The following is a 25,804-nucleotide window of genomic DNA, read 5'->3' as shown; positions in this document are numbered from 1 at the left end:
GCAAGAACTACTTCACAGTTAGGGCGGCTAGGAGCTGGAACCAACTTCCTAGGGAAGTAGTGCTGGCTCCTACCCTGGGGATCTTTAAGAAGAGGCTTGATGACTACCTGGCTGGACTCATTTGAGTCCAGTCTTTTTCTCCTGCCCAGGTGGGGGGGTCGAGCTTGATCTACAAGGTCCCTTCCGACCCTACTTCTATGATTCTATGTTAACTACAAAACTCCCCAGTTTAACTTCAGAGTATGCTTCAGCTGTAAAACTTCAAGAAAATGCATGATTACCCTTTCTTCAGTTACACAAACTATTTAAAACGAAAATAGTTCACATATTGACAAGAATGATGTGGCTGCAGAGACCTCTGATGGTAGCAGCATGTGCTCCAGACTGGCCTCATGTGCACCCAACCTCAGCTCCATATGGTGCATGAGGCCCATCCAGCATGCACTGCATATGATGTGTGGGTCTACTCTGAGACCCACAGGCAGCATTCTGGGCCACATGATATAGGGCTCCATGGGCTGTATATTTGATGCCCCTGGTTCCAGTGCATAAGATAATGTCTTCTCAGGACATACGAGGTCTAGAATTGAAGAGCATTGTTTATGCCAATGATGCATAATGAAAAATAACTGAAATCACTGCTGACCAACTTTCAATTTAAGTTACTTTTCCATAATTGTGTCCTTTTGTGCGAAGGGGATGCATAGTATATACCAGAGAGGCTGGTATGTATTACATGCTACAGAATTAGCTTAACAATGCAATATATTTATAATCTTACTTAACTTCTTCCTATAGAACTCACTAAGCTTGTGGCATGCCAGCCACGTGGCAAACAGTAAGGCTCACACTGTGAAGCAGTATGTTCTAAAAAAGCTTGCATTTTTCATACCTGCATTGTGCTTTGCCAAGTATTTGTCTTTGTACTGTTTCTTTTTCTTTCCAAACCAAGTACAGCTGGCTTGCTGCTCCTGTTTGGTCTTCTCCATGGCAATGCAAGCTACTCGCCTGGCAGGGGAAGAGGAAAAATTGATTAGCTGTTGTTGCAGACAACATAGCACATGGGATTTCTCCTTCACTGATGGATACATTTTGCTACTATAAACACATTTTAAAAATGTCATTTCCTGCTTTATAAAAAGGACACTATTTTAATTTTCAAGTGTACAGTTTGACTTTTCTTGAAAACTTTAAACATTCAGATACTGAAGTCCTCTATTTACAATGGCTGTATGAAGAGGTGCAGCACAGAGCACCCCAGACCAAAGAAAATAAGGTGGCTAAGATACTTTTAAGCTACCTTTGAACTCTTCTGATCCTGGGCTGCTGCGATACATTACACAGTAGTCAAAACCTGGATAAGTGAAAGAGCTCAAGTTGTTCTGTGGGATTCAGTGCTGCTAAATATTTCTGATACTGCGTGTGTCCTTACTATGAAAAGCCTGACCCACTTCACAGTCCAGTTTATTCCTTATGCAAATGCATGCATGAGGTCCTCGAAAGGCAGCCTATCTGTCTCAGCGTTAGTATTGGGAAAAGGATCCCACAACTGGAACTGAGCTTCTTAGGGACTCTTTATGTTGTTCTGGTCCTTCTACCTGACACCATAGAACCAAGAACAGAGACAAAGATATCACCTGACATATTTAGGGCTTCACCTTGCTAACAGATATGCATGCACCTATCTTTAATTACAACTTTTACCAACTCTATTTACATAAACAGGACTGCATGGTGGTATTTGTATGAAAGGGTGCACCCTGATGCATTTTAAAGGTTTATTTCAAAGTTTGCCTTCTGCTGATCAAAAGCGCTGGGGTTCTCTTGGAGTGGTTGATGATATTATCTCTTGATACTGAAGATTAGGCATATGTCCTATATATGCTAGTGAGATTATGTTGCTGATGTGGCAAAGGAAAGAACACTGAACTTTGGTCTGTGTAACTAACTAAAACTCTGCTCCAACAGTGCGTGGAAGGTATGAGTCCCACTGAAGACAGTTATGCTAATGTGCATTGCAAGATCAGGGCCTATAAGAGCATCTGGTTAGTCTTTTTTTGTAATAAAAATGTGCATGCATATCTAAGTGTGTAATTTTTAATCCAGGATGGAAATGAGCAAAAGATGATAGGGCTCTAATGTGCTTTGGGTTTTACTAAAGAAAAGGAAAGTATTTCAGTACATTTCTACATGCAATCCTGAAGTATGCATGCAGGCAAACTCTTGCAACTGTACCTGCATAGAAGACATAACTATGGCTCACAAAATTTAACCTACAGCATATACCAGATTTTTGGAGGTTGGTAAGAAAAACCTCACACAAATACTAGCTGTATGATAATACAGAATTGTAAAGAAGAGATATACAACAAGAATCAAGATATTTTCACTGAAAACATACCATTCCTGAAGCTCAGGAGAAGGAATAAGACCTGCAGTACCATTCTTGGAATTCTCCAGTTTACCCTGCCACCAGTTATGATCGTCTTTGCTAATGATCTGTATAATGTCTCCAACTCTGAATCTGATACCAGCTTCTTTGCAGGGAATGAGGTCATCCTTTGCTGGATCATATTCAAATTGTGCTCTTACATATATCTATAAAACAGGAGTTTGTAAGAAACACTGACATATTAATGCTCATATTACAAGTGGTTTGTGAAAATCTGATCTGTGCATCTAGCTACCACATACTGTATGCATACAAGCAGAGGAAGAACTGAATGGTGAAAGTGTAAATGACAGCTGAAAATAGAAACAGTTGAAAATGAAAACAATGGGGAGAAAGTGATGTTACTTAATGCTTGTGACTTCTGCGTAGCATAAAATCCTAGCAGTAACAGCAAATGCATTTCTTGCTATTCGGAGACTCTTATGTATACATCTTTATTAAATTTTCTGATGACAGTCTATAACTGCATATTGTTAGCTATAATCTAAAATTACAGGTTGAAGGCCAAAACTATATTTTATAGTTTGAATTGTATTTTATAGTCAATCAAAGCTATATACATTTTCAGGTTGGACTACATATTTTATGATTCTGACAGTAAGACTATTACTGTATAATAGGTTTAGGCTATGTCATTAATTATGAATATTCAGTCTAAACATTTTAAGTACAACTGTCACTAGTTACAATAGAAAAATCAAATGTACCTATCAAATGTGCTTGCTTGGATGAAGTCTATGTAATCTTTGCAGAATTTAAGTTAGTGCAAATTCTCACACTAATGAGCAACAAAAATGGTAAGTAACTGCAGTTCTTTCAGTATTGGTCTCTTACTTGTGTGTCACCCGAGGACAATAGTGTTAAAATGAAGTCAGAAAACATTATGCTCTAAGGAGCAAAAACAATAGGAGGAATTAGAATTCTCACTGCATGATTTTAAATGATGTCACAATGCTTTGCATTTACTTCTGATTATTTTATTAATAAGGCAATCAACTCTTAGATAGGAACAATTATTCTGAACTCTGGTTTTGCTAGCTCATGAAGGCCCTTCTGCATCACAGGACCTCAAAAGGAGGAGTTAAATGTCTCAACTAATGTCAGAAACAGCACCCGAGACAGAACTGAAAATATAACCAGGGCCCCTGACACTTAGAGCTCCATCAGACCAGATGGGTCAGCTTGGGGATTCTGTCTGTGCACAACCTATGAATTCTGAGCAGTTGATAAACATTATGAGCTCTTTTTCATTTTAATCCTCAGAACCAGTCGATACCAGGATACTTAGGAAAGTTAAAACTAACCAACAAAAGGTTAGTCCCTAATTTACAGAGCATTAATTCCAAGCATAGAGGCTCTTATTCAGGTTGAAAGTTTTATCTTAATCCTCCCAGTTGATGCACTTTAACTTTCCTTTATGTTCCCATGTATGTAAGCCCTCAGCTATTTGCTGACAAAGAACACATCATAGCACAACTGTGTCCAGAAGCAGGACAATCAAATAAATTGTTATCATGGCTTGACTGCACCCTAGTAGAACAAAGAATATGTTAAGGAGATTGGCAAAGCTAAATGACATTGCTTATCCCACCTTGTCAGTGAGGAGGGGAAGGGGTTGAAATTAAATTCCTCAGGAGAAAAGCAGAGCATAGAAAATATAAGTAGTGAAGGAGACACATGATCTCCAGCTAGGGGAACCACTTAGCCTGGTCTATGCTATTTAGTTTTGCTGGCACAGGTATGTTAGTTAGTGGTGTGAAAATACACATCCCCTGGCTGACACAGGTCTGATAAGACAGCGCTGTGGCTGGCCTACCTAATGTATTTTGTGAAGTTTGTGCATCTTTGTTGATAGATAAACCCCTTGTGTCACCATATACCATGTTTACAGAAAGGGATTCTGCTTACAGAGCCACAGGACAGTAGTAGTTGCATAATGAAAACCAGTCCACAGGGATTGTCATCCCTGAACAAGATACAGAGACAACTTGTTACACTGACAAAGCAGCAAGAGAAGCAGACATTTAGAAGGCTGAACAGGAGGAGGAGAGGGTTTTGAGGCCCTGAAAGAAGTGACCAAAAACTTCACGCAGCTCTCACAGCTCAGGGATCATGGATATAAAGGGTTTTGATATTTCTGAATCTCTCTACATGAGCTTTTGCTCATGAAAGCTTATGCATTTCTTATTCAGTTAGTCTATAAGGTGAAAGTTTATTGTCACCTCGCTTCTTTTCAACTTCAGCTTCAGTACAGCTGTAACTATCTAGCAATATTGCCTAGATGATAATATTTATGGCAATATTGAAATAACCTTATTCATCTTGGACCACTGCACTCAACAGCACAGAAGAAACAAACCTAAAATCGTCTTTCACTATACATTTCAGATGCAAATGTATTTTATCTGTTTAAAATGAAGGTCTCTCTTGACCGGCGGACCAGTGCTTTTCAACATCTTTATCAATGATTTGGATGGGGGAGCGAAAAGCTTGCTGGCCAGGTTTGCATATGACACCAAGTTATGGGACAGTGTGGCCACTCCAGAAGATAGGCTGCAGATACAGGCGGACCTGGACAGGCTTGAGAGTTGGGCAGACCGAAACCAGATGAAGTTTAACACTTCCGAATGTAAGGTGCTCCATCCGGGGGCAAATAACCCTCAACATACATACAGGTTTGAAGGTGACAGCCTGACTGGCACTACGGCCGAAAGGGACCTAGGGGTAATGATTGACCATTGCATGAACATGAGCCGTCAGTGCGATGCGGTGGCTAGCAGGGCAAGCAACACGCTGGCATGCATCAACTGATGCATCTCGTGTAAAACTAAGGAAGTGATACTCCTGCTGTACTCAGTGCTGGTGAGACTACAGTTGGAGAACTGCATCCAGTTCTGGGTGCTGCACTTTAATAAGGACATGGAAAAACTTGAGAGGGTCCAGAAAAGAGCAACCTGTATGATCAGGGACGAGGATAGGCTGAGCAATGTGGGCCTCTTTAGCCTAAAGAAGAGAAGGGTGAGAGGGGACTTGATAGCAGCTTACTGCTATATCAGAGGAGTGCATCAGGAGCTCGGGGAACAACTATTCACTAGTGCACCCCTGGGGAAGACGAGGACCAATGGATATAAACTCCTGGAAGGCCACTTTAGGCTTAATACCAGGAAAAACTCCTTCACAGTCTGGGTGACCAGACTGTGGAATAAACTCCTTCCAGAAGTAGTGCAATCACCTACCTTGGAGGTTTTCAAGAGGAGACTGGACAGTCACCCTGCTGGGGTCACTTGACCCCAGTCATCTTCCTGCCTAGAGCAGGGGGGCTGGACCCGATGATTTGCGAGGTCCATTCCAGCCCCTAACAATCTATGAATCTATGACAAGGGCCCAAGTACAGGACCCAACATTCAATATTTTAAAATCTTATTATCACTCTGTCACTGATTAACCACAGGCAAGTCAGTTAATGTCTTTCTTTGTAGTGCACATCTATAAAAGGGAGATTTAAAAACCACACACACACATTTTAATCTCTATTTACTAATTTATTTTCTGGGATTTGGTCAATATTGAACTGAACTTTGGTAGGGACTGGGTAGAAATAGCAATTGGTAATCTGTACCCTCTAGTAGGTTCCTCCTTTCTCTCCTTCCTCTAGCTTGAGTCTTGCCTATATATAACATCCCTACAGTGGCAGCTGTGGCTCTTTGTGGAAAGTTTCAAATCTCTTTAAACGTACATGGTGTGATAAATATCTACAGTGGTCCAAACTCCTTTCTGGGTCAAAGGTGAAGCAAAGAGCTGGGCTGGGAAACAAGGGGGTTCAAGCGGAAAGTAATCGTTCAAAGGGAACTGGGAGAGTTGTAAATGGTAGAACAAAGAATAAGGGAAAGCATGAAAAACAGCTCTTCTACTGTCCTGGCCAAATGGATGGCCCCTAAGAAAAATATTTTAAGGGAAAAAAATTAGTTATCTGGCACTCCCTCCCCCCCATGCAAAAACAAAAACAAAAAAACCCACTTAAAGGGCATTTCACAGATAGCCCTTGTAATTTATTTTCAGAGTTCAATAAAGCTAAGGGCTGAATTCCTGATTCGCATTCAGAGCCAGATGCTGGAAAGGCTAGGCCTGTAAGAAATCATTGATAAAGATGGACCAGGAATCTCTTGCTGCTACATGCTAGTTTAAAAGCTGCAACAAAGAAAAACAATTTAAAACTTCAGAGGAGAATGCAAGGGGGCACCGGCAGAACTTTATAAAGGTTTTCCTTGGAACCTTCTTAGGAGGGAAAAGTCCTACTTTTGTGTGCAGCTAGTTAATTCAGGTCAGGATACAAGGATCAGAGGTGCTGAAAAAAACCTGAGATCTCCCGTATGTTAAATCAATACAGAGACAATTGGAGGCCTCCTGGCCCTTTCACCTTCTCGGACTCTAGGAGCATGCCCCCATGTGTAAGGGCATGTAATCTGTGGCAGCACAAACTGCACGCAGAGAACATATATTTCATAGACATTAGGGCTGGAAGAGACCTCGCAAGATCTTCGGGTCCAGCCCCCTGCCCAAAGGGCAGGAAGTCAGTCAGGGTTGATTCCCTGATCATGGGATTTGACTAGCTGGAAAACTTTTGAGATTTCATTGCACACTCCCTCCCATTCCACATCACTGATGAAAACGTCAGGCAAAACATTTTCTTGTTCTGAAGGCAGGACCCTGAAAATGTGTGCTGCACTGCAAATTTTTGGACTGGTGACAAAATTTGTTATTGGGAAATCCTGGTAGCAAAAAAACTGCTCAGAGTATAAAAACAATGCAGAACATACATCAGTAATGTGTACCAGAACAAATGGAGGGCTGGCTATTTAGAGCAATGCTCTGGCTGCTGGCCAAGCTCTTCCCTGCCTGATCTGTGCCCCTGCTGCACCCAGGACACCAGGTAATACTGCTGAGATCAGCAGAGGTGCTGGCCCCAGTCTCCCCTACCCCTACTGAGACAATTTGCTGTGCAGCAAAGCACATGTGCAGGGGCATGCGATGGGGGCACAAAGCAGTGGCACGAATTTGTGCTGCTGCTATTTGCGCCTCTACAAGTGCACGCTCCTACATGTGGGGATCCTCCCTAGATGTACCAGAGGGAGGGAACTGGAACCAAAAATCCCTTCCTTTGATAATGGTGGTGAGGTCTGGATTTGTGTTGCACTCAGTTACCATCCACCTCCACTGTAGCACGTGACCTTTGTTTTCTCTACCAGTGTGAGAATATGGTCTGCTCATTGCAGCCAAATTTTGCTGCCCATTTTCATGTGGGGTATTACTCTATAAGTATTCATGAAAGGTCCTTCCCAATGAGAACAAAAGTGGCAACATATGTGTGCAAAATTAGTTGTAAAAGACCAAGTGTTCCTGAAGAAATGCACATGTTGCAAAACATATTTCAAATTGATGCATATACACATGCAAACAGAGGCATGTGCATATATTTGTATATTTAAGTGTATATTTATCGTAGTCAGCTAGTTCCCCACCTGCAAATAGCTAAGTAATGGCTATCTGAACTAAGCTGCTTGTTAAATGCTACAGCTAAAACAAAGCTGGAAGATATTCAGTTTTAGAGGCATGAGCCAAACAAAGCTTATCAAAATCATAAAGAATGATCAAAACTAAAATCTGCAATCTCTCCCACTTAAATTCATTTGCTCAAAATTTTACTGCAGAAATCTATACCTTGAAATGAGATGTGATGTATGAAATTTAAAGTGTAAGTTTTAGTGAATCTGGAGATTGGAACTGAAAATTTATTTTAATGGACTTGGTGACTTCCATTAAAAAGAATCCTTACCACTATAAACTTCAGAGCATTTTGTAAACACTTATAATGATTTACAAACTCATTTAAATACGGATCTACTTCTACAGTTTCCTCAGTCTGTTTTCATTTTTTTAAGCTTGCTTTATTTACCTCAATTTGAGCTAAACTCCTGGCACACCATGGAGGTGAACTTTCCTCCAAAGTGAAGTCTGAACAGATTTCAGACTCGCGCAGTGCCATCCAAACCTATTAATAATGTTTTAAAATAAAGTAACATCTTAGGCTGAAATTACAACAAACCTGTCTCCCATAGATATACACACATATACATGAAAAAAACACACCATTTCAAATTAGCCAGGCACAATGAGTTAAAAACAAAATGGGACACATGTTCCAAGCTTAAATGTTATAGTCCAGCACATACACAATATGGAATGGGAAAAGGGAAGCAGGGATTCATTACTAGCAGCTATATTTAGAAAAGTTCTGATGCAGGATATCTATTCACCTGTCGTCCTTTTGGTTGTGTTGTTGATGGCAAGTCCTGCAGAATAAAGCCAACCCAGGAGAAGAAATTTTCATTTTACTTTTTAAAAGTATACAACATAATCTGTTAATGTAATTGTTTACATTATAGAAAAACGTTAAGTTGTAGGAATGTATAAAACACTACCCTCCTCCGCCCCTCTCCCCACACTTTTTTTTTTTTTTTTTTAAAGAAATGCTTACTTCTTAAAGAAAATCAAACCCAGGCTGTTTAGCAGCAAGCTGAAGAAAGCAGGTAAAAGTTTAAGCAGATAGAAAATGTGCTTTTTTTTGGTAATAAACAATTCAGCATCTTCAACACAAAAGCACCTGCAAGTGAAAGAGGCTTTTAATGTAATTGCCTGTTTCAACTTAATAAGATTCTTAAATTAGATATATTTTCTTCTATAAAATAAGAGATAGTGATTATTACTATTAAAGTTTATCACTGGGAAGAGATTAATAAAATGTGCCTAGGAATACATTTATGATTTATAATAATAAATTTATTTTGTCTTTAATTATATTGCAAGTTCAGTTTAATTCATAAGTGCTATCAATGTTTTCTATCCATATAATTGTTGCTCGTTGTAATTAAACCATTTGATCTTGTAGCTGATCATTTGTAAATTGTAATTTAATTTTTATAGTTATCAGAACAGTTGCTATGCTCTGGCTTCTTAAAGAGCTTCCACTGTGGAAACTGTCAGTTCTTAGAACAGTCAGAGTGTGGGCAGCACTCTTAAAGAAGGAACTTGCAGATACAGTTGCTTTGTAATGTTTTACTGTATAAATCAGGACAATGACAAATGATAAATACAATACAAATTTCAACATCTATAGTAGTTCAGAAATATTTGAAATCAGCAGCACCTTTCTACCTGAATACATGCTGAACAGGAAGTACTTTGTGTTAAAGATGTGATGGGAATAGCTTGGATTGTAGTGCAGTTTAAAGCCACTTCCTTTTGCTTTTCATATCCAGGCAAGGCTCATATTTCACAAAGTATGTGCACGTACCACAACAGCAGAGGGCACACCAATTCCTTAACTCAGATAGCGGAAACCAATACACATTCCAGAGGTTTCTCGAAACACAAAACTTAAACCCCTGTAAAGCCCTAAAATATGAGCTCTGCAATTACTCTTTCGTGAACCATCATTTCAAAAGTTTAGAATGGAAATGAAACTTCCACTTAAAAGCCTTTCACAGCTTTAAGGAAACTAAGACCTAGCCCTTGCTAAGAACATTTTAAGGATGGGTAAAAGTGACACGTTTCAGTTATTAATATTTAAGTCACTAAATGGATTTAAATAAGAAAAATATGTTGTTGATAAATAGGGTTTTCTCCGATTTAAAAAAATCTTCAATTTGTGGTTTACAAAAGTAACCCCAAATCCACATTTCCCCGTGATTAAACTAAAACACCACTAATATATAGACAGATATATAGTGGTATTTCATATTAATCATGAAAAAATGTGGATTTTAGGTTACTTTTTTTAAACTGAAAATTGGGGTTTTTTATTATCAGAGAAAACCTGTTGATAAATCCTTAAGAGGAGAAATCAGGGAGTAATAGCTGTAGTAGACTTAATTATATCAGCAGAACACAACTTTCCACTGAACACATGTATTTATAACAGTAATGGTAGATGAGCACCAACAAAATTTGCACACTTGCTCTGTCTGGAACTGGAGGTCTTACCGAAACAGAATTGTTAGTGCTGCTATGACCATTAGCTGGGGACTGTCTGGATGTAGAGGGGGAATCTCTCTGAAATAAGACACAAGGTTCATTAACACACAACACTATCACAGGAACACAGATATATTTAAATGAACAGTTACATCCACAGCTTTATAACCAATTCCTGAGCTGTTTCATTTGCAAAAGCTTGCACACTACAAACTGCATTAATTTGAAAGTTTTGCACAATTTAAAAAGTAGACTGATTTATTTTATCCTATAAATTTAAATAGTACTATTACCTCAGCAGTCAGGCAGCCTTCTCAATACTCCAACATTTGGGACCACTTAAGAGTTGCCTCACATGGCTAGCTAAATGTTACAGGTGATGTAGCCACATTAAATTATCTGTTAAATCTGTTTTAAAATCATATGGTGAATGATTTTAATAGGACATGGAAAAGCAGTTATCAGCATAACACTGATTCAGAACAAATTCTGTATTTTTTTCAAGGACATTAATGTTGGGCATGATGAATTTCTGCTCCAGATGTCCCCATTTGCATTTTCTCAACCATTATGGACCCACAAATGGAACTAGCGCTTGTGGTGTAGTAAGTTGCATTTTTCTTTTGCGTTTTATGGCTTTGCAATTAATTTTTTTAGGTACTGGATGCAAAAGAATAGAACTTGTCAAACTGCATTATGTAACAGAAATGCCACCACTTGCCTGACCTTGCAGGATAGCTTTAAGCTCCAGTGGAGTTCCTTAGTATTTGAGACTCCCTGTGAAGTGCCTGTTGGAGCATCTTTAGGAGCACAAGCTGGAAATTTGTGACAATGGGTCTTGAAGAGTCAAGGGAAGGAAGCAGGGGCAGGAAAGTAGGTGCTGACCCTTCCTTTTATTCTTAGTGTTTAGGGCACATGGTGTATAATAATGAGAGACTAAAGAACTCTCAAGTGCTAACAAGATACTTTCTCAGTAAAGAAAAATAGTTTATACATTAAATAAAATGCAGAAACTCAATAGCACTGTAAAGTAATGTCTAAAATCCTTTTAGGTAGGTTCAACTGCTTGCTTCATTTAACATCAAGGACAAAAAATATGGAAGTAAAACAGATTTTTAAAAAGATTACTGAAATCCTTTGGGTACATCTTATCACATTAGGGTGTTTTTCATGAGACTATTAGGAGCTAGAATCATACCCTAAACTTCTGATACAATGACGTATATCAGATAAGACTTCACCATTAACTATATATTAACCTAAACAAGTTAGTTATATAATAATATTCATAATTATCTTACAATGCCAGTATGACAGGCAATTTTTATTATTGTGGCTGTTGCTACTATTCGATGTTCAATAAACTCAGTAGATCCTCCTGAACTTTTTTTTGTTCTGGCTTGTTGGATACGATTTAAAATGAAGTTCCATGAACAGCCACCTAGAGGAGCTCCAGACCAGATAGAGGTCCAAACCGGACACAGATTTAAAATGCTCATCACTTCAAGATTTTGGTCTCTCAAATAGAATTAATGAGGAAAATGATATCTAGATAGATCTGGATTAAATACAGTCATTTGACCTTGTTAGGTATTTGTAGTAACTAACAGATTGGCAGAAACACTTTTTTGTTGTTGTTGTTTTTTAAATACCCCAGCACAAATTCCATTTGTCTAAGCGTGTTCAAATAACATTTTTTGTGTAATAGGAAGTATCTGTTCTTAAAGGAATTGATTCTCATGTTTTTATATCCAGGTTATCCCCTGCCCCTTTGCGATCACATGAGGGCTAACAGAAACTTCCTTTAAAAAGCTGCAATTATCTTTTCCATTTGTAACAGATTTTTTTTTTAAACCTAGAACCAGACTATACCAGTTATACAAGAGAATTGTTCCTTTCCTCAGACGTGACTGCTCATAGCTCAGATATCCTGGAAGCAGCAAAGAATGAGTTCTGCCCTGGCACTTATGATCTGGTTTGTCTTGGTTTGCTGGGCAGATGATGATTTTGCAAGGGGCAAACTTTGGGAAGTGTTGGAAGCAGAGACAGCCTATGTGGAGAAGCTGGAAAAAAAAAGTTCAACTGGAGGCAGAGGAGACCCTGTATCTGCAGGCTCTCAACCACTTCTCCTTCCTAAGGAAGATTTCTAGCCCTAATACAAAGGTGTGCACACTGACAACACTGAGATCTCTTCCACTGAACCAAACTACTACTTGTAAAGAGCTTCAGAATCATATCTAGCTCTGAACTTCATAATGGCAAACTTTAGTCACCACTGCAGAAGCCATTGGTGACCTCATGGACCCCACACTTGATTCGCTGAACAGTGAATGACTGAAAATGATCGCTAACCCAAGTAAATTTTTGAAGGCAAATGCAGAGTAGATTGGGTCCCTCTTTGAAATGTAGCTTCCTCTCCAACTCTGGAATCGGAAGAAACAAAAACAGAAGCTGGTATGAGATGCTTTAGAGCTCCCGACTGCCATTTTCACAAAACAGTGATGAAATGCCATGAGAAAAAGCTAACAGGTGTTGTGGCAACACTAAGCTTACAGAGATATTGAAAAGTCCAGTTCAGGAGGCATTTATATGGTTTTTGATGCCTACAAGGTTTCTAGTAAAAAAAACCAAAAAACCTCTGACTAAAGATAACAAAAATATACAATAGTCTAGTGAAAGGTGGCAGAGAGAACGGGGTTCATTCTTAGAATATCAGGACTGCTTAGAACTACAACAGAAAACTTCAGCTCCTGCTTGAAGTTTAGCTTAAAGAAATAACATCTTTTGTAAAGCATGCAAGAATGCCAGTCTTCGTGGGGCAGAGCAGGTAGATACAAGATGGACCAGGTGTTCAAGGACAGTAATAATACCATGTTGGACCGGGCACTTCCAGCTGCCAACATTAATGCAGCATTACCTGGATACCTACAATTCCCAAACCTGTCCAACTCAGGCCAGCTAAACAAAAGATTAAAGAGATAAAGGGAAAAAGTGATACTGTATGTCATTCCCAAACCATGAAAGAAAGATCAGAAAGGCACAGCGTAGCTGCAGATTCTAAGTGGGCTTTTAGCTCTGTCATCATAACCAGATCAGGTGGGACAAGCCAAGTCACTTACAGGTGTTGAATGAAGCAAACCAGGTGTTAGTGCATAAATAAAAAATAAGTGAAACCATTTTTGGAGTTGGAACTAATGGATCTGCCTTTGTCTACTCAGACCCTGGCAAGAGCAACCAGGTTAAGTTACTGTTTTCAAATCTGCAAAGATATAAATCCCAGAATATCCTGCAAAAAATTAACTCCCACAGTGTTCCTCACAGCGAGATGATAATAATGTACAAATACACTTCGATTCTAATTTTGGGCAAAGAAATATGTTTTCACTGATAAATCTTGAGTATTTTTTCTGTAACTCTAAAAGGAGGACTCCAGTAATGCTAACAGTCTCATATTTGATATGCCATCAAATGGAAACTTCCAGACTATTGTTCCCAAGTCTACTGCAGACTATGACTAGTTTAAAATAGCAAATCTATGAGCCTTTTTCATAACGATTCATGCGTCTCGTAGGGCCTGGCTCAAAAATTTAAGTCAGTGTTTACACAGATGATTCTCTGCAAAAATGTATTTCCTCTTAGCATTCTTGTACATCTGAAATACTAAAACATGCCTCTAGTGCTAGTATCAATGGGAGGCAAGAATGCCTAGCTTGTGTGTTACTTCAAAAGTAAATACCAGGAGTTGGCACTCCTGTAGAAGCAGCGGGTCAAAATAATGCTGCTTGTTTGTGGCAGGTCAGCGCTTCCAACCTGGCTGCTGTCATAAGTGCAAAATTTCCAAGCTTCCAAATTGTTACTGATATCCCCCCTTTGCAGACAGGATAAAATCATTCCAGGGGCTGTATGGGGCCCAATGGCTATAGGGTGCTAACCTCTGGCATATGCAGTGGAAATGGTTCCATATTTTCATTTATATTTATGAATTTTTATTAAGTCCATAAAGGCAGTCTAGTGGAAGTGTCAAATACAAATAGCAAGAGAATCCTCATTGTTCTCCGACCATATTTATTATTGTTTATTTGTTGTTATCGTCACCACTATTATTATTATTATTATTTAGATGCATATCCTGTTCTAGGCCTTTCCCAAGTTGCTGCATTTCTAAAGAATCTTTTTTGGATGGTTCATTTTCAGGCGAACAAGAAATTTTTATTGTGAAGGCTCACCTGAATAGATGTCGTACACTGTGTTCTGAAAATGGACTCATCTTTTGAGTCCCATAGCCAGAATTTCTTCAAAAATCCGTTGATTATCTCCCAGTCAGTATCTCACCCCATGAGCTTAATTTCCTATGGGGATATGCGAGAAGTATAAAGAGGTCCTAACACATTATAGGGTTTAAGACTTGTATCAGGACATTGCAATAAATGATGAATTACACAGGGGAGCCAGTACAATGCCTGGCAAATAGATGGTTTAATTCTGACCAAATTTGGATGGTGTACTACATACTGTACCAACAAAAATTTCTGCATGGTATTTGCAATCAGTCCTTGGAAGAATCTTGGAGTATTCTTTGTAGTCGGGGTCTAAATCCATGCAGAAGTGAGCAATTTCCTGGCAAGCTAATGCTGGAAAAATGGTATTTTTAAGGACTGCACTATTGGGGCTTTTTGCTGGGCTCAAACTGTATGCTACCTTAAATAACTGGATGGCACATCCTTCAGAAGATGAGGAATTATGGTTTATGCAAAATAAATTATAAAAGCAGTATTCATTAGCAAGGTTTAATCCAAGAAAAAACAGGAAGTTTGAAGAAAAAAAGAAGAAACTGAAGAAAAATCGGAACTCTTCTTTCCAAGAATAGAACTCAGAATGCAACCCTACTTCATTTTAAGAGGGTTGAACAAATTGAGCAGTTTGTGTTCATGGCACCTTGAAGATATTGTGAAAGATCCACTAATAAAAGGGGAGGCACCATTAGCGTGAAAGCCAAGGACCTCCACAGACCTGACTACAGGTTAAGTTTTTAAAAGCTGACTAACTGATAATGTGATAAATACATAAATATAAATGTAAACGCGAAAGCCATTTCCACTGTATATGACAAAGGTTAGCAACCTAGAGTCCATGGAATGATTATTATTTTGCATTAAGTTGATCTGAGTCTTAAGCCTGCATAACTTTGAGGGAGAAGTTCTACAGCTGCAATAAGAGATGGGGGAGGGAGAGGGGTACTATTTTTTATAGTTCTTTGTGGCTGCTGTAAAACTTGGGATTCTGAAAAAAATTCTAGTGGGGATGCGTTGGCGGACCCAGAAGAGCCAAGAATAGCAAAGGTTTATGATAAATGTAATTTTTTTAACATATATGACAGGCACGTGATATTTATATGCTTAATTTTTATCAGGTTTTGGTTACATGTTCTGAACATCCAGTTGAAGCCAAGATTCCATAGTCTTTTGTCTCCTGTAGAAACAGCTGGCTCGAAAGAACCCAGATCAGAAGATTACGAAAAACAGCTGAACTATTACTAGTTGGTGCAGGTAGCATCTCTTTCTGTCCGCATATTTTAGGACCTGAATTTGGATTTGCACGTTTGTTTTAGCCTAAGTTTTTGTGTGTGTACACACACACACGCACACAATGTTGGGAAGCAACATACCTTCCATTACTACTCTACTACTAGCTATAACACAAAAAGTGACACATAGTCCTTAATATCTGTAACTTCTCTCCCATTTAGTATAATGAAAAGCTTTTGTACTTCATCAGCAACTTTATTTAAACTTTTCTTCCTGGTCCAAAACTGATGTGACTGAAAAGTAAAAAGCAGTTTTCATGGGGAGAGGTAGTAGAACTTCCGGTTTTGAAAGTCTTTTAGTTTTTAAATGACTTCTCTTAAAAGTACAGAGGATAACTGAAAAGTAATGTAATTTCTTTCTTCAAATGAAAAGAACAACTGCGTTTAACAAGTAGAAGTTTAATTTCTCTACGTTGGAGATCTAGAATAAGCATGTATAGACAACAAACAATTAGGGTGAAATTCCAGATCTAATAAAGACTACAGGAGTTCCTCAAGGAGGAATTAGTTCTTCATTTAGTCCCGAGTCCACATTTGGGAACTGTGTCTATAGTTAAGCAATAGCATGCTGCATGGTAAGAATGGCATTGGTTATGTAGTGCTTGTGCCAATCTGTATGCCCGAGTACGAATAGAATCTTTCCTTAATAGCCAGTTTCAGGATTTTAATTCCTTTCAATCATATCACAGAGAGAAGCTTTATGAGGAAGAAAAAGATAAAGACCAAAAAGTACTGTGCAAATCCATAACATCAAGTTGCTAATTCCACAGGCACTGAACTCCAAACCTGTTTTCCTTTAATATTTATAAATTGTATTTTCTGTATAAAAACATAATATTTAGCCACGTGTAACTGTCACAGACAATCATCACAAATTTACCTGAAAAGGATTATACAGAAACAAGATCTCCAATTAACCCTTAACAGCCTTAGGGTTGTTAAATAAGAATTGAACTTAGGAATTCAAATAGACTTCCTTGGAGAAATTATTTTAGACTGTAAATTTTAAAATAAGGGATTCCCTACTTTCACTGTATTTGAAGAGAGACTCTTAAGGGCTTTCCCTTTTCTTTTCATATCATAGGCTGCAAAGGGTTAGTTAAGGCGCTGATGAGATGAGTATGAAGGTAGGGCTGAAGGTGGGACCTACTCGTGTTCCGTTATCTTTGTTGTAAAATTGGTGTGCGTGATCTAACAGCACAGGCAGAAACAATTTCCCAGAAAGCAGTAACATTCAGCCATCAGCAGGCAGTTAGTTAGTTATAGGACTGAGAGAGGATGGGGATGGTTCATTAAACCCATTACCTCACAGGATGAAGACTGAGTGCGGTAACTTGGCACAATCTTGAAGGTGATACTTCCTCGCATTTCCCTCTGCAAAGAGAGAAGTATTTCATTAAGAAACAAAACAGAAAAGATAAAACACACAAAATCTCTCTGATCTTTGAAAGGAAATCATCAAAGCCTGTCCAAAAGTGCAGCAGTTCTCCATAAAATAAACATTTAGAAATAAACCAGAAAGCTGTGACAAGCATGTGGCTTCACTTAGCAACCAACACATCAGTCTGTTCCTCATTAACATAAAACCAAACATACATCATTAGTTAACTAGCATGACTGGTCTTCAGCTGTGTAGAGATTACAGCTGCACCTGTAGATGAGAGTTGTATACAGATCTGTAAATTTCTTCCAGTTCCATTACCCTCACCTAGCAATTTTCTTGTCATTTACATTGTCACTGTTACAAAAAGTATATTTTCCTTTCAGTCAATTTACATGTTAAATCCTGATAGAACAGTTACAATGGGTGTAAAAGATGTGCTCCACACTTTTGCAGGTAAAAAAAATATGAAAGAGCTCCTTAATAGGAAACAACATGAATGAAATACTGAAAAGTGTGAAGGACACAAAGAGAATTTATCAAAACCTTTTCTTTACTTTGTTCCATAGTATAAGACCAAAGGGACAGCTGGTGAAACCAAAGGGCAAGATATTTAAAACAAATATAAAGTTACTATTTTGCACTAGCTAGAAGAAAACTTGTGAGTTTCACTGCTGAAATAAATCTTGGAGTAGAATACAGGACCTGGATTTTTAAAAAATGAATAGTTTTATGACCATTAGCAACATTTGTACCTACAAAGCCAAACATCACTACAAAAGGCAATCACATTTTATGCTTTTATAGTGTAGTACTTACACAGTATATTGGTTTTGAAATAATTGTCGTTCTGTTCAGAACTTTATTACACTCAACTGTAATAGACTCATTACAACCTGGACAGTGTTAGGTTTTGTAGCCTTCTCAAAGACGTCTGTGAACTAGCTGGATGTCATATATAATGGCAACAACCAGCAGGGCAGGGCCACAGATGAGCTCCAGCTGATGAGAGAAGCACTGTCCTTTGAAGTAAAAGCTACAACTAACAACTCAGAGCTTATATTTGGCAACCTTGTGTGAATTTAGCAGACTGTGAACCACCCAAATATGAATGTGCTGGGTTCTCCTGTTTCTGTACAAGAATAGCTAATGGACTGAAAGCTGCATAAGCAGAGGCAGCTCATAGTCTTATGCTATGTGCTAACAGTGCATGGCAAGACAGAGTGGTGAGGAATCTTCTAAGATACTCTTTCCTTTGGATTAAAAATGGATTATAATTACATTAATAGGCAAGTATAGAGATATGTCAAGGTCTTCTCAATCATGTCCCATAGCTTCTTTATTGGATGAATACTAGTAGGTGTCATAGAAACAGAAATGACCAAGGATTTTAAGGAGAAGAGAGCACTCATCGTATGGGCTAGCTCAAAGAGGGGGTTACATGCATGAAAGACATTGCAGAAGGAAACAAAGAATCACCTGTGGCATGTCTTAGCATTGCTGAACTGGTCAGGTGTTTTTTTTTTCTTGGGCAGAGGCAGTAGTTGTCTTGTGGGATAAAGCAAGCTACCAAGAATGGAAGGGCAAAGGAGGTGCCACTGAGCAATTATGTAAGTTTTGCTGTAAGATAAAACAATTCAGTTGTGTATATGTGTGTCAATGCCAACAAGCTCTCATGCACTTACAAGCATTTTTTGCAATTGTTCCACTGTCTGATTTGCCACACTGATTCCATTTATTTCTCGGATTTCATCGCCCACATGGAGTGTACCTGTAGAATTTAAAAACAATGAATCTTTGCGCACCTTTAAAACAATTATGAAATGATACCAAAACTCCAACCTTGGCTAGCAATACAACAGCATGAAAATAGAACAAGAATACTATAATGGTATAGGGGTATATCATTGAAGGCTTTAGGCACTTAATATCCAACTCTTCGATCTTTGATCCCCTAGAGTGCAACCCAGAACCCTGAGTCAGACACTAAGGTTTCTGATACAGTATATGCAAAAAAAACAGGTGCTTCAGAATGGGATCCAACATCTGGATTTGGAGCAAAACAGCTGCCCAGAAGTAGCCAGGAAGAAAGACTAAACATGAGTATGTCTGAAATCCTGCCTCTGTCCAGAATATAGATGGCTGAGTCAGGGCTGCAGGGACTGTTTATGTGTTTCATCTGATGACAGCTGAACGGAAATATAGGAACAGTTAAGGGAGCAGAGACTAGACCCAAGACTCCCTCCACAATCCAGTGCCCTCACAACGAGGTTACAGAGTCTTGCACTCCTTTGACTCTCTTTCATTCCACAAATCTTGTTTTCCACTCTGCCCAGTAATAGCTTCAACAACGACAGGAGAAAGGTACCTGGTGTATCTTGGTGATTAGAGCACTCCCCTGGGAGGTGGAAGATGTGGGTTAGAATCCTTCTAATGAGGAGGATGAAGAGAATAATGAATTCTTATTTCCAACTCGGAGGGCCAGTGCCGCAACAACTAGGCTACTACCTGACCTTCTGCTTTCTAGCTGGAGCAGGGGAGGGGGTGTGGCCAGACAACAGCCCCCTAAGGTGAAGGGAGCAGGAAAGCAGTTTATTCCTCCCTCCCTCCCTTCTCCCACCAGCTTGGACCCCAGCCAGGGTCTGCCAGGCAGGGGTGCAGCAGCCCATCAGGCATTTTGCTCCGCTTGCTGCTCAAGCAGGAGGGGGTATGGCCAGCCCTGGCAGCAGCGTGAAGTGAATGGAGACGGTATGGCTTTTAATTCCCTGCTCTGTCCCCATCCCACCAGCATGGACCCAAGCCAGGGTCTGCCTGACCAGGGCACAGCAAGGGAGGAATAAACCTCCTCCTTGCCCCTTTTGGCTCTGGCCATGCCCCTACCTCCACTGCTGCAGTTGTGAGTGGGGAGCGAACCTGACCTGGGCTGCTCCACTCTGGTCAGGTAGATCCTAGCTCAGATCAGTGCTGATAGGACAGGGCAGGGAGCAGGGAATTAAATCTCCACCCTCCCACATTCACTTGAGGCTACTGCCTGGCCATGCACCCCCTGCTACTCCAGCAGTGGTGGGATGGGGGATGTCTGACAGGGGCTGCTCTGCCCCAAACAAGCAAACCCCAGCTGGAATCTCAAGGGGAGAGGTGAGGGAGGTGAAAATAAACCCCCTCTCTGCCCCCACTTTGTGTCAGCAGGCCATGCTGGGCTGGTACCCAGTGGTCATGCCCCAGCAGCAGGGGGTGGGGGGGGACACAACGACGGACACACACACACACATACGACAACCCTGACATGGGCTGCTCCACCTCGGCTTGGCAGACCCTTGCTCGGGTCCATGCCAGTGGGACAGGGGATGGAGGGGCTTCACGCTGCTGCTGGGGCTGGCCATGCTGCTCGTGCAGTAAGGGTGGGGTGGGAAATGTTGGCAGGGGCTGCTTTCTTCCTTCCCCTCCAGGCACACCCCAGCTGGGGTTCCTGCAGGCCCAGGTAGGGGTTTAAATCCCTCCCTGATCAAACTCAGGCCTGCTGGGGCCTGAACACGCCCCCTCTCAGTGCAGCTTCCCTGCAGCCAAGGGCTTGCTCTAGCACCCCCTGGCTTCTAGCCTAAGCCACTGCAGGCATGTGCCTGCATTTCTGGAATCAAATGTGAATGTCTATTCACTTGCACTTTCGTTCAATCTACGCAGGTTAGACTAGCCTGCAAAGATTGAATCAATTCAGGGTCAGGCTTTTTGAATGTCTGTACTTAGCCAGTAAGTCTGCAGTGCAGATGCAACTTAAATCCTTTACTGTATCTAGCCTTTAGAGTTTAACTGAATCTCACAAAGCAGGGAAATTCAGAGTGAATAGTTCCACTCTAGCCACCATGATTCATCATTATACTTGTTACTGTTCAGGAGATTTGTTGTTTCTCTTACTTTTTACCATACAAAGTCTCACTCAAATCAATAATGTGACCATGCCATTCCTTCCAACTTAGCTTTGTATGGTAATAAAAACATTCTGTAAAGGACTGGGTAATAAAATAATGTGGTTAGTACTGTCTTTTATGTGGTAAGAATCATTTTACACAGCTAACACATTCACTATCTCTCTTACTATACTGCATTTTCCCTGTGAATTAATTTGTGCAAACATCCTTTTCTAAATGCTGTACCAAACACAATCAGTCTTACTTGAAGAACAAACAGCTGGCTATCTGTTTTTCAAAATGAAGTCATTCTGGAAACAGAAGTTGGCAATAAATCACCTAGAGCCTCAACTGGTGTTTTTGCTGATTGCCAAATCAAAAATGACCATATTAACTGAAGAAGAAAAAGTATACCCATGTTAATGAATGCTCTTTTAAATTTTATCATGGTTTGAAATAGAAATGCCAAACCCTGAACAGTAAGTGCACTAGAACACAAGCACAGCCCAGGTTAGTTAGAGCTGGCCTAAGAGGAACAATCGCTGTGAACTGCCATGACTGCGCTCCCTTTGGGCTCTCTTCTGTAAAACTGCTACACAGAGCATCCTAGCAGGCTTCAGAACGGGGTTTCTTAAACTTGCAGTCCATTCAAGAGGAAATCCTCTCTCACATAGTAACTGTTTTGAACAATTCCACTTTTGAGCTTCCTACTGACAACATAAAGGGGAAGAGGCTCCCGAGTAATTCCTCTACCCTGCCTTTGTAGAACATTCATCACAATTCATCACAGGGAGCAGTTTACTGTATATGAATGAAGCAGCTCCGTATTTGAATTTCAGATGAATCTAGCTCACTCCTGCAGTACTGATAACCTAGCTCTTTATGAAAAGGTCAATACTAGTAATCCCTCTCACAACTCTACTGCAACACCTGCCCTCTCAAAAATATATTAGCTCTAAAGTAAATCTGGACTCTTTTTACTGTGTCATCCTGCAACTGAGGTCTTCCTAAAAATGCTAAATATCCCAGGGTGCCTTATACTTTCTGTAACAGGGTAAACATTATCAGGAAATAGCCCAACAGAAATTCTGGTTGAATTAATTATCAAAATGAAAATCAGAATCAATAATATGCCTATTAGATTAATCATTTATTAAAAGCTAAACACAACCCTGCTTTTTGAATATTTTCCAGTTATTTTACTTTGTGGCAGAACTTGGCATTGATACTCTGTGACTGGATTGTAGCAATTGGTGCGTGTCCGAGGCTGGTGGTGCTGAGAGGGTATTTGAACTTTTCTCAGTTTGTGCTGGGGGAGGAACAGGCTGTCTCATAACAGGGAAAAAGTTGTTAGACTGAGTCAGCTGGGGAAGAAAGTAAGGGTTGTAGCTCTTAGCATTTGGGGATGCCCTCTCCACACCTGTTTTGTTTTTTTTTTTTATTGGTGGCAAGTGCTCTTGGCATCTAATACTTGAGGGCACCTATACCCTGGTGTACGTTTTCTCAGGCACCCCCTCCCCCCATTTTACCTCCGTGTAGTCATATTTTTGGATTAAAAGCTGTTGGGGAAACAGCTTTCTTTATCTGTATTCTATTTTATCACATCTGTGACAATCTGTCAAATGCATCTACAATAATAAAAACTGGGTGATTAGAGTCAGCTGTCTCCTCCTCCTGCCCATCACTTACCAGAATAAGCAGAGCAATGGCTCCATATTTCTGTGAGGTAGAGCAGGGACCCATTTCCTGTGAGACTTTTCAGGAAGTTAATTCTGCAGTTGGCAGGAAGTTATATAACTGAGAAAGGCTGGAGGCTGCTCATCTGCAGCAATCCCTTTTCGCTATCTTGTTATATGCTTGCTGTTATAACAGTAGCGTTGTTGCTCACAAAATGCATTTGTAGTTGTCCTAAGGCATAGGTGTTTCCCGAGTCATAATTTTCTCTACCTGTAAGAGCTCCTAATTAAGCCTCTTACTGAAGCTCATGTAAAACAAAGCTACCCATTTTCTTATGGGAAAGAATGAGCAGCCAATGTCTATGTTGTCTGTCAGCAGTTAAACAGTGGTGCCTCACCCTATTTAAAATGAATACAGCTGTTGACATGTATGTGCCAAAAACAGATACTTTACCAGAAGAACTAAAGACATTTGGGTTGTAACAAATAACACTACACTGGAGTGTTATTTCCAGTGAGCTGAGTCCTGTGTGTAGGTGGAGGTTTAATGTGCATTAGGGTTATATTAGGAGTCAGCAATATCTGGCCTGCTGAGCCACTGGAGTGGGCTTGTGAGCTGGGGAACTCATCCAGCTTGTGGAGCTGGATCTGGCTTGTGGAGCAGTCCACATCTGCACTGAAGCCAGGCGGCAAGTAGCTGCCCCAAAGCTGCTGGGGGTGGTAAGAAGTGTCAGCAGGGAAAAGTGATGGTGGCAGCTGGGCTGAAACACTGACCCTTCCTTGGGCCCAAGCCAGATTGCTCCAGTTCACAGGTCTGAAATGTTGCCAACTGCTGAGCTAAATGGTTCCCTGTGACCAGGGAGAACAAGGAGAAGCAAACAGGACAGTTTCCAAGCAGTTTGCAGGTTAGGTTGCTGCCCCTCTCTTAAAGGGCAGCCTAAAAGGTAAGATTCTGTGTTTATATGTAATTATGACTAATCTACATTGTTTTATTTTAGCAGCTAGAACTCATCAGCTAGACCAAGACTTAAGCCCCTCGTTTAACTAGAGTCCAGGGTGAGGGGGAGTTAGCTAGAGAGTTTGCTTGGAAATGCTCTCTCTTGTTCCTTCACTGTAAGCTTGCTGAGAAGAAAGAGGTTGAGGGGAAAAGGGAACCCTTCAGATTAAAGAACAGAAAACAGGCCAGCTACAGAGAAGTTTGCTAGGGAAGGTCTTCTTGGAAAGAGAGGCAAGTAGTGAGAGGCAGCAGATTAGAAGACCTAGACACAGGATGTCACAATACCAGAGCCACTGCCACTGCCAGCTCTTCTTCTGCTTGCACCTGTGAGGTTCTGTCCAGGCAGGACCACACACCATTGAGGCTTCCACCCAGGTCTGGTTGGGTGCTGTGCAGACTGCAGCTTGCAGATTTCTTCCAGTGTCCGCCAGGAGGGGGAGTACCTGCAATGTGAGCGGTGCCTTCTGGTGGTGTCCCTCAGGGAGAAGGCAAGAGAGCTACAGGAGGAGGTAGCAAGGTTCTAAAGCACGGGCAACTGGTGCCTCCTGAGTCGGGGCAGGGGGGGCACTTGCCCCCCAGTGGCCAGTCAGCGACCAGGGGTGGGGGGGGTGAGGGCCCCACTGCAGCCACGTACGCCCCTGCAGCAGATCACACCAATGTGAAAGTGCCAGCAGCATGCCGATGGCTCTCCAAGGTGCACTGCTGGCACTTTCAGGTTGGTGCAATTGGCCACAGGGGAACTGCCCCCCTCCCCCCAGCTGGCATGACTGGCTACAGGGCTCACTTCTCCTGGCATCCCCACTCCTTGGCTGGCACTCTCGGAGGGGGCACCAGTGTTCCTGCCTGCCCCCCATTCGTTGCCTAAGCAGAGAACACTGTTGCCAGGGGGTGTACCAGCATTCTCAGGAGGTGTACGTGCAGACTGTGGAGGAAGAACTGCCAGAAGTGGTGCTAGAAAAGGAAGAGGGCATGGACTCCCAGGAAGGTGGAAACTGGAAGCTATTATCTCCTGGCAGCAAGAAGTTGTTGTCATCCCCATGTGCAGTGGTTTCCCTGGAGAAAAGATATGTAGCAGCAGCAACAGAGGAGGAGGAGTGCATTTCACTGGTGGAAGAGGCCAAGCCAGTGGCTTTCCTTAGAGATGCACTTAAACCTGAAACTTAAGAACACTGCAGAGCAAGACATCCTCAGTTCAGCCTTTAGTTATTTTTGACATGCTATTCTGCATTTAGGGTAGGAAGTAGGGGGAGGAAGGGAGACAGGAAAAGCCACATGTCTGGAGGTTTTGTAATAGCTTGCATCGCTAAAAGCCAAAACAGAGCCCTAAGCTAAACTGCACTGGACAGGAATAACTTGGTTCCTGATTCATTTTTAGGTACATCAGCAGCAAAGACCTTTAAGAGTTCTGAGACAACCGAGAAATTTGTAACTGTTGCTCAACAGAGTGGATATTGTAACTATCTTATAGTTTTTAGCAAAGACTTTATATTATTTTTCCTTTTCTGTGTAACTGCCGCGCGGCACTCTCACATTTATGTAACCTTGAAGTCGACTGTTAATCAAAATGAATGCTTTGTACTTTTCTCCCCTGGCATTCAGCTACACATGTGCATTCTGTAAATTTCATTTCTTATCTAGAAGCGTCATTTCTGCAGAAATGAAACTTATGTAGAAAATCTGCCTAGCAATAATTATGTAAAAGAAAATTATCCTATCTAGTTAGTGTCATAGAGGCAGTCCAACAAACATCTATAAAAGAGGCAAAAAAGCAGGAAGCA

General features: G+C 40.7%; 1 protein-coding gene across 13 annotated transcripts in view; it reads right to left on the bottom strand.

Annotated features, from left to right (window-relative positions):
* The window catches only part of CASK (calcium/calmodulin dependent serine protein kinase), a 387,068-nt gene that overhangs the window by 22,875 nt on the left and 338,389 nt on the right, over positions 1-25,804 (bottom strand). For 6 of the 13 annotated variants that reach the window (XM_019529070.1, XM_019529072.1, XM_019529071.1 and 3 more), the window contains 6 exons: positions 19,134-19,219; positions 17,373-17,441; positions 10,493-10,561; positions 8,767-8,802; positions 2,402-2,598; positions 893-1,008 (listed from right to left, as the gene is read on the bottom strand). In XM_019529070.1, coding sequence (XP_019384615.1) covers positions 893-1,008; positions 2,402-2,598; positions 8,767-8,802; positions 10,493-10,561; positions 17,373-17,441; positions 19,134-19,219 — 573 coding nt within the window. The remainder of the gene's footprint in view (positions 1-892; positions 1,009-2,401; positions 2,599-8,766; positions 8,803-10,492; positions 10,562-17,372; positions 17,442-19,133; positions 19,220-25,804) is intronic. The other 7 variants (XM_019529076.1, XM_019529077.1, XM_019529078.1 and 4 more) reach the window with 3 other exon arrangements.

Source organism: Crocodylus porosus, unplaced genomic scaffold (assembly GCF_001723895.1).
Source record: "Crocodylus porosus isolate Cpor-Errol unplaced genomic scaffold, CroPor_comp1, whole genome shotgun sequence".
Classification (NCBI taxonomy): domain Eukaryota; kingdom Metazoa; phylum Chordata; order Crocodylia; family Crocodylidae; genus Crocodylus; species Crocodylus porosus.
Note: the sequence above shows the minus strand (reverse complement) of the source record. Positions and strands in the feature narration are given on the sequence as shown.